The sequence below is a fragment of the Capricornis sumatraensis genome, chromosome 14 (genome assembly GCF_032405125.1).
Source record: "Capricornis sumatraensis isolate serow.1 chromosome 14, serow.2, whole genome shotgun sequence".
In the NCBI taxonomy this organism is placed as follows: domain Eukaryota; kingdom Metazoa; phylum Chordata; class Mammalia; order Artiodactyla; family Bovidae; genus Capricornis; species Capricornis sumatraensis.
In genome coordinates, this window is record NC_091082.1 from 59,220,434 (window position 1) to 59,236,360 (window position 15,927).

At 47.0% G+C, this 15,927-nt stretch overlaps 2 protein-coding genes across 2 annotated transcripts in view; one reads left to right on the top strand and one right to left on the bottom strand.

Moving 5' to 3' along the window:
- The first annotated feature begins 1,024 nt into the window (after nucleotides 1-1,024).
- Nucleotides 1,025-12,063, top strand: AGMAT (agmatinase (putative)). The gene is made up of 7 exons (XM_068985941.1): nucleotides 1,025-1,362; nucleotides 3,032-3,234; nucleotides 6,241-6,289; nucleotides 7,354-7,549; nucleotides 7,989-8,168; nucleotides 9,322-9,406; nucleotides 10,080-12,063. The coding sequence occupies exons 1-7, from the start codon at nucleotides 1,064-1,066 to the stop codon at nucleotides 10,151-10,153; spliced, it is 1,086 nt and encodes a 361-aa protein (XP_068842042.1). The 5' UTR covers nucleotides 1,025-1,063; the 3' UTR covers nucleotides 10,154-12,063.
- Nucleotides 10,874-15,927, bottom strand: part of DNAJC16 (DnaJ heat shock protein family (Hsp40) member C16) — a 37,140-nt gene continuing 32,086 nt past the window's right edge. The window contains exons 12-14 of the mRNA XM_068985940.1: nucleotides 15,749-15,847; nucleotides 14,804-14,974; nucleotides 10,874-14,278 (exon numbers count right to left, since the gene is read on the bottom strand). Of these exons, the coding sequence (XP_068842041.1) occupies nucleotides 13,879-14,278; nucleotides 14,804-14,974; nucleotides 15,749-15,847 (670 nt within the window). The 3' untranslated portion in view covers nucleotides 10,874-13,878. The remainder of the gene's footprint in view (nucleotides 14,279-14,803; nucleotides 14,975-15,748; nucleotides 15,848-15,927) is intronic.

Below are 15,927 nucleotides of genomic sequence, written 5' to 3' on the forward strand. Positions count from 1 at the left end.
AAAAGAGTCAGACACGACTAAAGCAACTGAGCACGCACACACTATATAGCACGGGGAACTCTATTTAATACTCTGTAATGACCTATATGGGAAAAGAATCTAAAAAAGTACATGTATATGTATATGTAGGGGTTTCCTTTAGGGCACTGTGGTAAAGAACCCACCTGCCAATGCAGGAGACATAGGTTCGACCCCTGGATCAGGAAGATCCCCTGGAAAAGGAAATGGCTGGGTCCTCAGTATGGATTCTGCAGAGTCTTAACCACTGGACTGCCAGGGAATTCCCTAATGTGTGTGATTTTATTTAAAGGGGCCAATCTAATGCAAACTCCAGTCTTTCCCGTTCAATCTCAACTTCTAGAGATTAAAAATATATAATACCATCCAATGGCTCCATAACTTCATTACAAATCTAACCCATTTTTTTTTTTTTAACCAGTGGGCTCACCTCTCAGGGGCTTCCTAGGTGGTGCAATAGTAAAGAATCTGCTTGGCAATGCAGAAAATAGAGAGACTCAAGTTCAATCCCTCTGTCGGGAAGATCCCCTGGAGTAAGAAATGGCAACCCACTCCAGTATTCTCGCCTGGAAAATTCCATGGACAGAGGAGTCTGGCAGACACGACTGGGCACGCACTGGCCTCTAACTCCTTTTTAGAAAAGGTTATTTAAGAAAGACTTTCTGCTTCCTGAGACTCCCATCCAGACATTTCTTGGTACTTAAAAAAGCTCCAATTTCTCTCGCTTAGAGAAAGTTCTTTCCCCTTCATGTCTTTCAGGTTTTAAAAGTATTAACTCTGGGAGAGGAAACTGCCAAGGGCCGGATTCTGGGGGGCTCCTACCCACTGGGGGCACCGCACTGGAAGTCAGCTGGGAACCGCGGGCCTAGTTCTATTTACCGAAAGAGCTAGAGGCCAAAGTTCAGAAAAGGGTGAAGGGAAGCGAGCGGCTGGGTCCCTGGAGCCCCTCCCCTGCCGGTGATCCCCAGGCGCCCCTGCACTTTGAGCCCGAGGTGGCTGGGGCTCTGGCTGCTGCGGGGACCAGCGGGGCGGGCAGGCGGGCGGGATGCTGCGGCTGCTGGCGTCCACCTGCGCCAGGGGTGTGGGGGCTCGCGGGGGCTCGTGGAGGCTGGTTCCCGGGGGCCGAGCGCGTCCGATCGCGGGACTCTGCGACCCCAGCCGCCGCTTGAGCCGCCAGGCTTCCGACGCCCCCCGGAACCAACCCCCTAGTTCCGAGTTCGTGGCCCGATCGGTGGGCATCTGCTCCATGATGCGGCTGCCGATGCAGGCCACTCCAGAGGGGCTGGACGCCGCCTTCGTCGGGGTACCGCTGGACATTGGGACCTCCAACCGGCCTGGGGCGAGGTAAGGCCAGCAGGATTCGGGGACACGTGTCGGGCAGCCACCATGCACACAAAACTCATGAAGAGGCGCTTTCACTCACCCAGAGTGGAGCTGGAAGTCAGAGTCTGGCCCCAGAGTATCTTTTGGGAGCAGGGAAGCAGGTCGGTTTGCCTCAAGTAATCCCAAGGGCTCAGCACGTGTGTCACCCATCAGTAAAGAAAGGGAGTTTAGGGACTGAGCCTTCTCCATTCCCTGGCTTAGCTGGGATGGTGGCAGTGGGTACTTCCGGTTTACAAAAGCAGGGGACATTAAATTGCGAACAGAAGCTGGCTGCCCTTTCCTAAAACCTCTAGATATCACCTGACTCCAAAATTTGCTCAAAATAAGTCAGGTTTCTTTCGGCCGCGCCAAGGTGGCATGCCGGATCTTATTTCCCCGTCCAGGGATGGAACGCGCGCCCCCTGCAGTGAAAGCACAGAGTCTTAACCACTGGCCCGCCAGTGAAGCCCGCCAAATAAAGCAGTTTTATTAAGAACAAATTGTTTTTGTTTAGTAGCTGAAGTCCTCTCAGACTCTTTTGCTACCCTAAGGACTGTAGCCCGTCAGGCTCCGCTGTCCGTGGGATTCTCCAGGCAAGAATACTGGAGTGGATTGCCATTCCCTTCTCAAGGGGATCTTCCCAATCCAGCGATCCAACCCGAGTCTCCTGCTTTGGCAGGTGGATTCTTTACCATCTAAAGCCAATCTTACCGAAAGCCCTAAGATTAAGTTAGAGGCAGTAAAACCGATTTTCCCAATTGTTGATCATGAGCTATTTCTGACTCAGCTCAGCAATATTCCAGCTGACTACTGATCTGAGTTATTAGTGCCACCTTTGGTTAAATGCCTGCTGCTGCTGCTAAATCGCTTCAGTCGTGTCCGACTCTGTGCGACCCCATAGACGGCAGCCCACCAGGCTTTCCCGTCCCTGGGATTCTCCAGGCAAGAACACTGGAGTGGGTACTGAGTGCAATTTACTTATATCAGCAGAGTAAGGTAAATGTCATTATTACTTTACAGATTAGGAAACTGAAGCTCAGAGAGATTAAGAAATTCAATGCCATTAAATTGGTGGCATTAATCTAATGCCATTTAGTAAATTGGTGATGTGTGGGCTTCTAAGTCTGTGCCTTTAATCTCTTCACTATATAGGTCAGATCAGTGGTTCCCAGGGACTTCCCTGGTGGCTGAGACGGAAAAGCGTCTTCCTGCAGTGTGGGAGACTCTGGTTCGATCCCTGGGTCAGGAAGATGCCCTGGAGAAGGAAATGGCAACCCACTCCAGTATTCTTGCCTGGAAAATCCCATGGACAGAAGAGCCTGGTGAGCCACAGTCCATGGGGTCACAAAGAGTCAGACATGACTGAGCTTTGAACTTTTGAGTGATTCTCCGCAGGAGGATCGGGGTGTGTCTCTCCCCCTAGCGGCCACATTTGGCCCAGTCTGTAGGCATTTTTGGTTATGGCAACATGTGGGAAGAGGTGCTACTGGCATCTAGTGGGCAAGGACCAGGGTTGCTGCAATGTATAGGATGAATCCCAACCCTGCAACAGAGATTCATTCAGCCCCAGCACAGAGCCTGGAAAGCTCTGGCCCAGGGAGAGCCTCTAAACCTTTAGGGATGACTCACAGAGTGATTCTTCCTCTTCCAGATTTGGACCCCGACGGATCCGAGAAGAATCAGTGATGCTTAGGACCGCCAATCCTAGCACAGGAGCTGTTCCCTTCCAATTCCTCAAGGTTGCAGACCTAGGCGATGTGAATGTTAATCTTTACAACCTTCAGGACAGCTGCCGCCTGATTCGAGCAGACTATCAGAAAATCGTAGCAGCTGGCTGTGTTCCTCTGACCTTGGGTAATGGCAGCTGCAAGGCTAGTGTAGTTCTCTGGGCTTAGGGTTTATTTATCGTGAGCTGGAGTACAGTTACTTCTCCAGGGCAAACCACTGTGAATATGGGGACAGAAGGAAAGGGAACATTTTTAGTTCATTTATTTTAGCCCCTGGGGAGAGGATATTTACATTTTTGGGACTAGTATGATGACAGAGATAGGCCAGGGGGAAGCAAGTGAGGCATTTATCTTAGTGCAAAATTTAAGGGGTTCCTAAAAAGGTAACAATATGCACAACTGATTTTCTCTTTTTGCTTCATGCTCCAGTATGGCTCAGAATAGCGTAATTGCTGATCCTATCTTTTTAAAAATTTTATTATGGATTCTTTTTCTTGCACTGATTTTGATTTTTAAAAATGTTACATTAAAATAGTATTTATCTTGATGACTGAGTAGTTCTCTCTCTCTCTCTCTCTTTTTTTTTATGGCCTTGCAGCTTGCAGGATTTTAGTTCCCCAACCTGGGATTGAATCTGGTTTCCTGCAAGTGTGGAGTCATAACCACTGGACCACCAGGGAATTCCCCAATTACTGTTTTTGGGGTGTTTTTTTTTTAGTGTTCCTTCAATTTTGCATCCTTCAATTTATTCCTTCAATTTTGGCAAGTGCCTCTACCCACCTCACCTTGTCCCAACCCTTGATCTTGTGCCTGAGGAAAGCTGCTAGCAGGGGCTTAGTTATGACTTTTTAACTATTTCAAGGATGTTGTTTTAATGACTTAATTTGCGAGAACTGCAAGGGGGCCTTTTTTTCTCTCATCAGTGTCTATGTTAATCTACAGGGCAACTTTCTTCTGATCCTCCCGCTCCATCCCGCCCCACTGTCACTGTAGAGTTTCTCCTTCAGTTCACAAATAGTCAAAATTGTACCTTTTTCTAAATATCCAGTTGGAATTAAAAGATAATTTTATTTCTTCATTGGCTGTGCTGAGTCTTCGTTGCTCGATGGACTTTTCTGTAAAAGCAGCGAGCAGGGGCTCCTCTTAGTTGTGGTGCACAGGCTTCTCACTGCGGTGGCTTCTGGTCACTTCTCTCGTTTCGGAGCATGGGCTCTAGGGAGCATGGGCTCAGTAGTTGCAGCCCGCGGGCTCAGTAGTTGTGAGTCCTGGGCTCTGGAGCATAGACTCAATAGTTGTGCCACAAGGGCTTAGTTGCTCCGTGGCATATGGGATCTTCCAGACCAGGGATTGAACCCGTGTCTCCTGCATCGGCAGTCAGATTCTTTACTACTGACTGAGCCAACAGGGAAGCCCTGTTTATTTTACTGGGTGCACCATTTGGCATGTGGATCTTAGTTCCCCAACCAGGGATCAAACCTGTGTCCCCTGCAGTAGAAGTTTGGAGTTTTAACCACTGGACCACCAGGGAAGTCCCTCCAAATTAATTTTTGTCAAATAAGAGGGCCTAGCCTGCAAAGCCGGAGAAGGCAATGGCACCCCACTCCAGTACTCTTGCCTGGAAAACCCCATGGATGGAGGAGCCTAGTGGGCTGCAGTCCATGGGATCTCGAAGAGTCGGACATGACTGAGAAACTTCACTTTCATTTTTCACTTTCATGCATTGGAGAAGGAAATGGCAACCCACTCCAGTGTTCTTCCCTGGAGAATCCCAGGGACAAGGGAGCCTGGTGGGCTGCCGTCTATGGGGTTGCACAGAGTCGGACGTGACTGAAGCGACTTAGCAGCAGCAGCAGCAGCAGCCTGCAAAGCACAGTGGTAAGGAGTGGAGTTTCTGGCTGTCATGGTTTGAAATCTCAGCTCTACCTTTCACTAACTATTCATGCTTCATTCCCTTATCTGTAAAATGGGAATAGTAACACCACCACCTACCTTCTTATATTGTGTCAGAAGCATAAAACTAAGGTGCATATAAAGCGCCCAGATTTGTGACTGGCATGTTTTAAGCTTCAATTATAATAGCTTTTGTTATTATTAATAATTATCAATGGTAATACTTTTCTAGGCCTGTGCTGTCTAGTATGGTAGCCCCTAGTCATAGGTGGCTGTTTGAATTGCAATAAAATAAACATTCAGTTCCTCAATTGCATGAGCCACATTTCCATAGCCAATGGCTAGGGCCCACCATGCTGGTCAGTGCAGATACAGAGCATGTGTGTCACTGCAGAAAGTTTACCTGGGCAGAGCTGGTTCTGGCCATTTTCCCCATCAGCCTTAATTTTGTTGTTGTTCAGTCGCTCAGTTGTGTCCAAATCTTGCAACCCCATGGACTGCTGCTTGCTCAAATTCATGAGTCAGCGATGCCATCCAACCATCTTGTCCTCTGTCATCCCCTTCTCCTTCTGTCTTCTGTCTTTCCAGCATCAGGGTCTTTTTCAATGAGTTGGCTCATCACATCAAATGGCTGAAGTATTGAAGCTTCAGCTTCAGCATCAGTCCTTCCAACGAATATTCAGGGTTGTTTCCTTTAAGATTGACTGGTTTGATCTCCTTGGTGTCCAAGGGACTCTCAAGAGTCTTCTCCAGCACCACAGTTTAAAAGCATATATTCTTTGGCACTCAGCCTTCTTTATGGTCCAACTCTCATATCCACACATGACTACTGGAAAAACCATAGCTTTGACTATATTAAGGCTTAAATTATAAGCCTTAATTTTCTCTTATTTTTTAAATTTTATTTTGTTTACTCTTAGTCCATGCCATGTAGTATGTGGGATCTTAGTTACCCAACCAGGGATTGAACCCAAGACCCTGGCATTGGAAGCATGGAGTCTCAACCACTGGACCCCAGGGAAGTCCCTTAATTTTCTCTTTTAAATGACAATGTAATGTTAGACATTTAGTGGCCATTTTTTAATCACTGAACAAGATCTTATTTTAGCTATGGTTACAGTTCTTCCAGTCTAATTGAAAAGGTGGCAGAATTGGGCAAACTGAAGATGGTTCTAGGTGATACATGGTTCTCAAATCTTATTCCAAATCCATATTACAAGGTTTCTTCTTTTTCTCTTTGAAGGTGGAGATCATACAATCACCTACCCTATATTGCAAGCGATAGCAGAAAAGTAAGTCCCAAAAGGTGGAGCCCAAGTGAGGTTTCAGAATTCAGGAGCTGGAGAATGAGTTGTTTGCTGCTAGAGGGCATCAGGTGACTTCTGCTGGCTCAGGTTACTGGGAGTGATAGGAAATTCCCCACTGAGTTGCTTCTATGGATCAAAATTAATGTTGAGCTCCAGGTGTGTCTGTCAGTCACCAGCTGGGAGCCAAGACAATTTGTTATTAACGCCTTGGCCACCCTCGCTTGCCCTAGATCTGCTCTGTTATGTAGGCTCAGCATTTGCCTCTGTTTTTGGAAGATGAGCCTTTACTGAAATACACAACCCCAGTTAACTTTAGTTTCTGTTTTGCCTCAAAGGCCAAATACAAATACTGACAAGCACTGTGGTGTTTCTTGCTGAGGGGAGGCCCTGTTTTTTCCTGAAAGGCCCCCTTTCCCAGAAGTTGAGGAGATGGATTTTTCCAGTAGTGAAAGTCTACCAGGCGTTGGCTAATTTTGGTTACTTTGAGAAAGAGACAGATGGGCGGAGGTGATGCTGCTCCAGAATTGAGGAGAGATGTGTGGGTAGCCTTCTGGCTGGGGGTGGGTGGGCCCAAGTCTTTTCTTGAAGCTATGCTAGCCTGGCATGGATTTGGATTGTCTGTTTATTTTGGGTGCCTGGAAGGGTTGATGGAAATTATAGAGAGCTGGGGGAGAAGCTGCTTCTTGGTACTGCAGTTGAAGAAAGGGTGGCGTTGATTTGCTGAGCCTTCACACGAGCTCACCTGAACCACCACCCTATCTTCTCATGCTACCAGCACTCTCTGTCTTTAAGTAAAGAAAATTCTGAGTGAGAGGTAGAGAGGGTCAGCTAAAGCACAGGACTATTTTCTGCCTGATTCATCTGAGCTTATTTTTCTTCTGAGATGCTCAGGGATTTGAAGTCAGAAGCCAGTTGCAAGGCTGGTAATTGATGCCAGATTTCCCTCCCTCTATGGCTGTGAGTTGTCACTAGGTCTTGGTGGCCTGGAGGGTTGCTGTGTTCGGGCCCCACTGGGAGGCCTGGCCTCTGAGCTGCCCTGTTGTCAACAGGCATGGTCCTGTGGGGCTGGTGCATGTGGACGCTCACATGGACACAGCCGACAAGGCCCTAGGGGAGAAGCTCTATCACGGGACCCCTTTCCGCCGGTGCGTGGATGAGGGACTCCTGGACTGCAAACGTGTGGTGCAGATTGGCATCCGGGGCTCTTCCACGACCTTGGATACCTACAGATACAGCCGGAGCCAGGTGACAGACTGAAAGCCCCTCCTGCTGTCCCCAGCCCCTCACACTGCCTTCCTCTCCATCAGCCATTCAATGGCAACTATGGATTCATGGGGCTTTGCTGATCAAGTTCACAAAGTGGGGATGGAAGCTGAGTTTGCATCATGTGGAGCAGAGAGGAGCAAGGGTGCTAGTTGATGAGGCAGATGAGGCCTTATTGCTGGGGAAGGGAGACAAGCAGAAACAAACCAAGCCCTTAGATGTTGCTGGCTTGGAAAAGAGCCAAGGAGGTCCAGACACAAGTCAATGGGTCTCATACGGGGATGACAGTTCCCTCCTCATGGAGACTGAGGATCAAATGTGAGGTGCATGTAAGCAGAGAATACAGTGGGCCCATAGACAATGCCTTGTAAATACTCCAGGCCCAATTATCAACCTTCCGCTCCAATTTCTACCTTTCCAGGGCTTCCGGGTGGTCCTGGCTGAAGACTGCTGGCTGAAGTCACTGGTTCCTCTGATGGGGGAAGTGAGGCAGCAGATGGGAGGCAGACCCATTTATATCAGCTTTGATATTGATGGCTTGGACCCTGCTTACGCCCCGGGCACAGGGACACCTGAAATTGCTGGTCTTACTCCTAGTCAGGTAAGGAACTCCACCAGTGACACATCTTTGGGGTGAGGACACTGAGTCTCCCACTTTCCTGGGACTTGAATTGAGTCTTCAGGAATCAGATGGGATTTTAAAATCAGAGCATTTGGGCCTTTATTGTTCTCAGGGCTGAGATTTGGATTTTCCCTTACTGATGAGCAATTGATGTTGGCAAGGGCCCTCCTTTTTTTTCTTGGATGTAACAACAGTCTGTTATTTGGTCTTTCTGCCTCTGGTCCACCTGTCTATGGGGACAGTATTGTAGTACCCCATGTTAAGACACCAAACTTTATTTTTTGGGGGATTCAATTAAAAAAAAATATGCATAGTGGGATGAACCACCTCCCAAGGTAGTTCAAGAATTTTGGAAATCCTCAAATAAAGCTCTCATAGATGTGCTCAGCATACACACAGGGAGGCAGAATTGGGGTGTGGTTATAACCGGAAGGAAAGCTCCAGGGGGCGGACCTTTGTTCTGGTCACTCTTCTTGGAACTGAGGATAGTGTCTGACATATAAGTAGGAGGTACTCACAGATATTGGAGTAAATGAATGAAGACTGCTTGAACTGAACTGATTATCTTCTATCCTCTCAGAAAGGAGGATGGTCCTATCTGCCTCTCTCAAAGCCTTTCCTGGTTCCCGCCAGTTTTCTAGAACACACTCCATTCCTCTGCTTTTCATCCTTTCAGCTTTTCACCTGCAAAATGGAGGCAAAGTGATGCTCTTCCAACCACCCCCCTCACTTATCCTGAACTACAGTACTTCTTCCATCATGGCACCTCTGCACATGTCTTTCCCTCTGCCTGGGCCGCCCTCCCCCTGCTCCTCTGCTCAGTCAGTTCTTTGAGCTAAGTGCTTCCACCTTAGAGGGGCCTTTCCCCACCTCTGAGGTTGTCTTCCATGAAACTGTCCCTGGTGCCAAAAATGGGGACTGCTGCCTGGATGCATGGCACTGAAGCGATTGGTTAGCTGGTTTCTATCATCCCTCAGGGTGCCTGGTGGTGAGTGAATGTTTATTGAGGGAGAGCGACAGTTTCAAGTCGAAGGGGGGGTCTGGGCTGGGAGAAATCCACGGAGGCCTCTACTGGTGGCTTTCCGTTGTCAGTGGTTACCATTGTGGACAACTCAAACTTGATCTTGGACAGGCTCTGGAGATCATCCGGGGTTGTCAAGGCCTGAATGTGGTGGGTTGTGACCTCGTGGAAGTTTCACCACCCTACGATCCTTCTGGTGAGTAAAGGAGACAAGTGTGATCTGTAGGCAGCTGCTAGTTTAAACTGTCTTCCTCTAATTAGTAAGTAGATGGATGGGTCCTTTTAGACAACTTGGAAACCTACTGAGTATGTCCTACAGTGAAGAAAATAAACCTATTAACACACACTGTACAGATGTGAGCTAATGAACCCTAACAGAACCCCTGGGAGGCGGCTAAGGCTTATTAGCTGGCCCCACCCATCAGTAGAAGAGAAGCCAGCCTGCAGTTCAGTGATGGGGTGGCACAGTGCCATTCACCTTTGATATTTCACTGAAAAGTGAATTCTCAAGGCACAAATCATATTTATAAATATTAATAAACCAGGAGAGTCAGCTGGTTTAGGAGAGAGATTCAAACCCGATGCCATCCCACTAATTTTAATGTAGCAGTTTACAGACTTGGGCCTATTAGATTCAGAGGATAGATAATAAATACAATACACACCATGATGATAGGTTTTCCTTTGGGGAAATCTGTTCTCAGGGTAAACAGAGCTTTCTGAATTTTAAAATACTATTTCTGAATGGTGCTGGATGGAGAGAATGCCGGGGAAAGCATGTCCACGGGGTGGTCAGGTAGCACAGGCAGGACGCTGACCTAAGGCAGTGGTCTGCATGCTGCTCATGCTTGGGTTTCACCTCTTTGTAGGTAACACAGCCCTGGTGGCGGCTAACCTGCTGTTCGAGATGCTGTGTGTTCTCCCCAAAGTGACAGTCGCCTGAACCTTGTCCTGAGGTTCTTCAAAATGAAACAACAGCTTGCACAGATGATAATTCTCCAGAAGCACTTGTGTGAAAGCAAAATCTGAGAACTGAAGAGCTGATGCCAATAAAACATTGTGCTAAAAACGTCATTGGTGGCTGTACCATCAGGGCATTCAGTGAAACTCCAATCCAAACAGCCAATATTCCTCAGGAGTTTGAATTAACTTAAAAAAAAGATGTACTTGTGCTCTTTTCTCCTTTGAAGAATGGTGATGGAGGATAAAGGGGAAAGGGATGGAGAATGCAGTTTATCTACAATTTGGAGGGATGGAATGAAAAAATCCTATGAAATTATACTGTAGAAACATTCCAGATTTCTATAGTATCTTCCTTTCAAATATAGCCCCTACTCTGAGGAGCCTAGGACTGCATCTTGGTTTTAGGGCTTCCGTGAACATTAAACAAAGTGTGAAAGGAAAAGAATGTGCAGGTCCTAATAAAGAGAATTCCCACTCAAAACCCCAGGAAGATGCAGGAATGTCTTCTAAACCAGGTAACATGAGCTGGCCTCCGAAGGGCTGTTTATACACTTCCTTAACTTACTCCCTCTAAGCCTGTGCTACATTATCCTCTCTTCAAGCTGACCCACCCTCTAGGAGAGCCGTACCCGAAATCTGCAGTGAAGGCGTGATGATCTTAAGCATGTATTGAGTAACATGCAGATTCGATTCTGTTGATCATGTGAACACTGTCAAATCATCACCTCGTGACATAAGAGCTACCCGTAATCTTCACACATTAAAATAGTTTATTTCTGTTTCCAGTCTGTAAGATTCTTAAAATAACATCAGCTTCAGTGCCTGTTTCACAATACAAAACAAAAACAACATAAAAAAGACACCATTTGCCGAATAAGTTATTTGTTCCTAAGAGTATCAAAAGTGCAAAATATTCACCTTCTTTTCAGGTCTGTCTTGAGAGTATAATCATCTTCCTTGACACACTGAACAGAGAGACTCAGCAGCTGCCAGGCTGCATTTCTCTTCCGGGGACACGGTCAGGTATTTGAATGTGAGCAGCGTTTCATCTGTCAAGTTGTTCTGCACCAGCTTTTCAGTAATTCCACTTAGGAAAAAACGTTTGAGTGTTTGCTCCTAATCCTTTGCCCCATATAACACAAACCACTTAAAACACAGTCAGATCCCACTTCTTTCTATATCAGGAAAAATGTATGTACTGAATGAGGAGGAAATCAACCCATTATTTCAAAACCACAGCCAAATTTTCATGATTAGTTAGGGATGGCAGCAAGACTGTGGTGCCTCATGGGAGTTAGGGCAGGCTTGCTTACTGACACATTGCTTAGTTGGAGCTGATGAACTTTACGTTACAGACTGTGCCACCAACACCTGGGCCTAATGAAAAAATATTTTTTAAATGGGTGCCATGTGTCTACAAAGGCTTGTTTCAGGTCAGTGACTGTCACATCTGTTAAACATGAGACATAAACTGTATCAACCAGAAAAACCTACCTCTAACAACATCAGTGTTGTCGGTTCCAAGATACCCAAAGACCAAGAAGTTAACTTAAAGCCAAAATTGGGTCTGTTTGATTTACATATATGACAAAGAGAAACAGTAGCACTGGCTGAGCAAGATGGTGGCTCATACATTTGACACAGAAGTAAACAAATTCATGGAAAAAACATTCAGGAGGAAAGGCTTAGGTAGTCAAGAGTCAAGGTCAGTTTAAAATAAAAGCTTCTCAGTGTTCTCTTGGGGGACATTATCTACCAGTCCCCAAACAGATTGCTAGATGATTTTTTTTGGACTGAAATATTTCCTAGGAATGTTTTCATCATTATTGCTTTCCTTTTTTTGTGCAAATGAAAGGTGCAGCAGTCTGAACATGCTTTTAAATAAAATTTTTGAAAATGAACAGATCTGGGGTGTTTTGGTTTTTAGAAATTAAGGTCAGGAATCCCATTAGTAGCAGAAACTAAAAAAAGAAAAACTTACCATTGAACCAAACCACTCCTCATATATAAGCAACTTGGCCAGAGGAGATGGAGAAAATAATTTTGCATCACAGAGCCAAAAATGAATTCCTTGATCAGTCCCACCTGGGCCAGGTGCCATGCGATAGGGCTATCAAAATAAACACCCATTTGGAGAGGGTCATGTGGAAAAAATAAAGCCTGGCTGTGATTTCATTTTTTTTTTTTTTAAATAAAGCTATAGATTCCATGAACTACAAGAATTTCTGGACTCAATTTATTACTTGCCACTGTCACTCAATCCAAATGGCTTAGTTTAAAGCAATTATGATTAAAGAAAATAGCAGTTATTAATCTATTTTGTCCCATCACTGATTTTGAGCCTTCACTTTACAAAACGACAATTTACTTTGACATTTGAACTCTTTGAGGTTGCTCTAAAAATAAAAGGAAAGCTCTCTAACTGACTGGTAGAATCCCGCCTGGAGTCCATGGTTCACCGGAACCCAGCAAGCTGGGGTGCTGATGACAGGTCTGATCCTGTTACTGGTGAAGCAGTTGTTGAGAGTGAAAACAATTAAGATGAGACATTGAAATATAGGTCAGAAGCTCAAAGTGAGCAAAACAGGAGTCTAGAACGTGTCTTGGCTCACTTGTCATGAAAGAGGACTTGAAGATACAGGACTGTTGGGGTAACAGGGTTCAAATACAACTGCTGAGAAATTTTAAGTTCCTTGATACAAAGATGTGTCTGGTATTTTACTAAGGAGACACCACTGGAGTGAAGAGGTTCCTTGAACCTGACTCACACCAGGAGTAACGTGTCTTCAGTTGAACATCTACTGGCTTATGGCAGCTTATCTCTACATTCTGAGAACACGATTACAAGTTATGGCTCCTAATGCCCATACCCTAGAACTGACAGAGGCAGAAAGGCATCTGAAAACATACAGGTAAATGGTTCAAGGTCATTACAGTACCTCTTGCCCTGAGGACCCCTCCGAGGACACTTTAGTGCTTGGGGGGCAGCTGATGGGGTGCTCAGAGAGGTGCTGCCTCAGGCCCTGCCCAGCCTGCCCCTCTCTTGTCTTGGGAAGAAAACTGAACTGAAAGGCAGAGCCCCCACTCATCCTTAACCTTTAAAACTGTGGCTGACCAGCTGTTGTAGGGGGATGCCCCCCAAATATAGTTTTAGCTATTCACTACCAGAGAAATCATTAATGTAGGATTGCTTGGAACTAGGCCTCTTTCGAGATGCAGAGGCAGGGCCCAGAAGCTGAGGTGGGTTGTGCCAATGGAAGAACAAGCACTGGGGCAGAAGCACAGCCCCGGCCGGACGGGGGAGGCAGGTGACCGCCCAGCACACCTGGCTTGAGAGGCCCCCCCTACACCTCCACTGCAGGGCCCAGCAGAGAGATACAGAGATGGGACAGGGGAGGGTGGGGCGAGCACGTGGCAGAGACGACAAAGGAAGAGGGAAGGAACAGTCTGTTTTAAATAGTGTGGCATTCAAATGAGGAAAAAAAGACCCAAAGGAAAATATTCTGATCCGGGGAAGTCAACGTGTGGTGTTTTTCACTCCTAGGATAGGACAGGACAAAGGAAAGATTCTTCTAGCCATTGCTCTGGAAGAATAATCTAAAATCTATACTCTGTCCATTGTGATGGTTTGAGTCCTGAAAAATACCTGTTCACAGGGGCCTGTTAAAAAGTCTGAAGAGTTCGAGTCTCTTTTTTGAAGCCCTGTCAGTCTAGGTCAGGCCATGACGGGATATAAAACCTCTGTAAGGAGCCTTCCAGCAGCCGTTCCATCCATAAGGACAGCTTGCTCAATTTTCCTTTGATGGGCCTGGGTCCGAGGCCAGAGGAAGACTTCCCTCGACACTCACCCAGATGGAGGGAGGAGTCAAAGTCACTGCACGGCCCCATGGCTTCCTCCTCTTCCACTGCTTTTTGGGGCTTGAAGAGGCAGAAGTATTTCTTGTGGCCGTTTAGAGCCAGCACATAGCCCGTGTAGTCACGCTCCATGAAGTGTTTGTCGTACTGGTTTGGGATTGGGGCCGCATCTTGAGCAAATTCTAGTAAGTATTCAAGCCATTCTCTGTGTTTATCTAGACTCAGGAAGGAAAAGTGTAGGCAGCTGCTCCTGGAGGAAGGACAGAATGAGGATTTAGGGTACTTCTGGGCACATTTAATCACAGGAACTTAAGAATCTCAATCAGATTTCAAACAGGAAAAGGCTTTGTATTGGGTAGGGTCTGGAGAAATGAAGGAGTTCTGCGGGGCCTGGAGGGTTTCTACAAGATGGCAGCAGCCTCTCAACCATTTCCAGTTCCCTGCTGGGGGTCAGTCCCTGCTGGGGGTCACTCTCAGTGTCGGGCTTCAGGAAAACACAGGAGCCAGAGAACAGTTTCCTGAAAGGGCTCAGGGGAGACTGAGTTCAAGCTCTTCTGTCCAGAACTGACAGTCAAGGGGAAGAAAGGTCCCTGCAGAATGGCTTGGATGGATCCTGGGGCTGGACAGGTAACAACCAACACCATGCTGCCTGGATAAAGCCTCTCCAGCCACCTCCACCCCCTCCCTGCCCCCGGCTCACCCAAGTGTGCCTGGTCGTCCCTCCTCCTTCCACACATTCTGTCCTGCCCCCTCTCCAGTACACAGAGGAACTCACCCAGTGAATGAGTAGACCTCCAGAGCAAATTTCTGCAGCAGGCTGGTCTTGGTGGAATTGGAAAGGATGAGAACCACGTTCATGTGGCCTGGCCTCAGGCGTACCAAGTTACTGGTGTATGTTAAATCTGTGAGTTCTGTTACCTCCACAAAACCTTTTTTAGGAATCTTGCTGTGGAGAAATATTAAGGAATTAAGATCTTAGAGGACAGAGGAATGCCATTATTTTTAAAAGGAATAAGTGGAAGAAATTGCTATGTTCTAGCCAGACTAGGTACATTATTAACTATCCTTGAGCCTATATACAGGGGCAGGGCGGGACTGACCCCGATCTGGCTATCCCAGCCTACAAATAGCCTTGCAGGTATTACCACACAGTTGGTGTAGAAGTGGCTTTAGTACAGGATGAAGGCTGTCAACACAGCTATTTATCTCTGCTCCTGGCTCATGTAGCATCTGCCTGACATGCTTCTTTGCTTCCTGCCTTCATTATTAAACCCGAGATTGAGAAACTGAGGGTACCTAGGAGAAGATAACTAGACGTGTGTCTAGATACCTCTACGGTCTTAGTCAACGCTCATCAGCAGCGTGTGTGTGCTCAGTCGTGTTCAACTCTTTGTGACCCTAAGGACTGTAGCCTGCCAGGCTCCTCTGTCCATGAGATTTCCCAGGCAAGCATACTGGAGTGGGCTGCCATTTCCCCCTCCAGAGGATCTTCCTGACCCAGGGATCAAGTCCAAGTCTCCTGCACTGGCAAGTGGATTCTCTACCACTGAGCCACCTAGGAAGCTGTCATTAGCAGTGACTCTTCCCTAAATCCACATCACACACAAGGAGCGGAGCCAGAGTTCTTAGCTGTGCTAGACACTCGGATCCTGCTTTATCAGCCTCTGCGGTCTGTGGGGCTGCTGCTGAGGAGGAGGGGCTGGCATCTGGTGAGAACAACCTGCTGGGCTCCTTGGTGAAGCTTGGCTCCGTCTTCCCTGTCTTCTCACGGGCTTCCTCTTTATCTGGAGGGCTGGACTCTCGTTCCTCGTTTGAGTCACTGAAGAAAAAGAGATTTTACAGAAAAACAGCCGAGGAAGCGTAGGCCTCACCATTCAGATGCAGCACTGAGGGGCACGG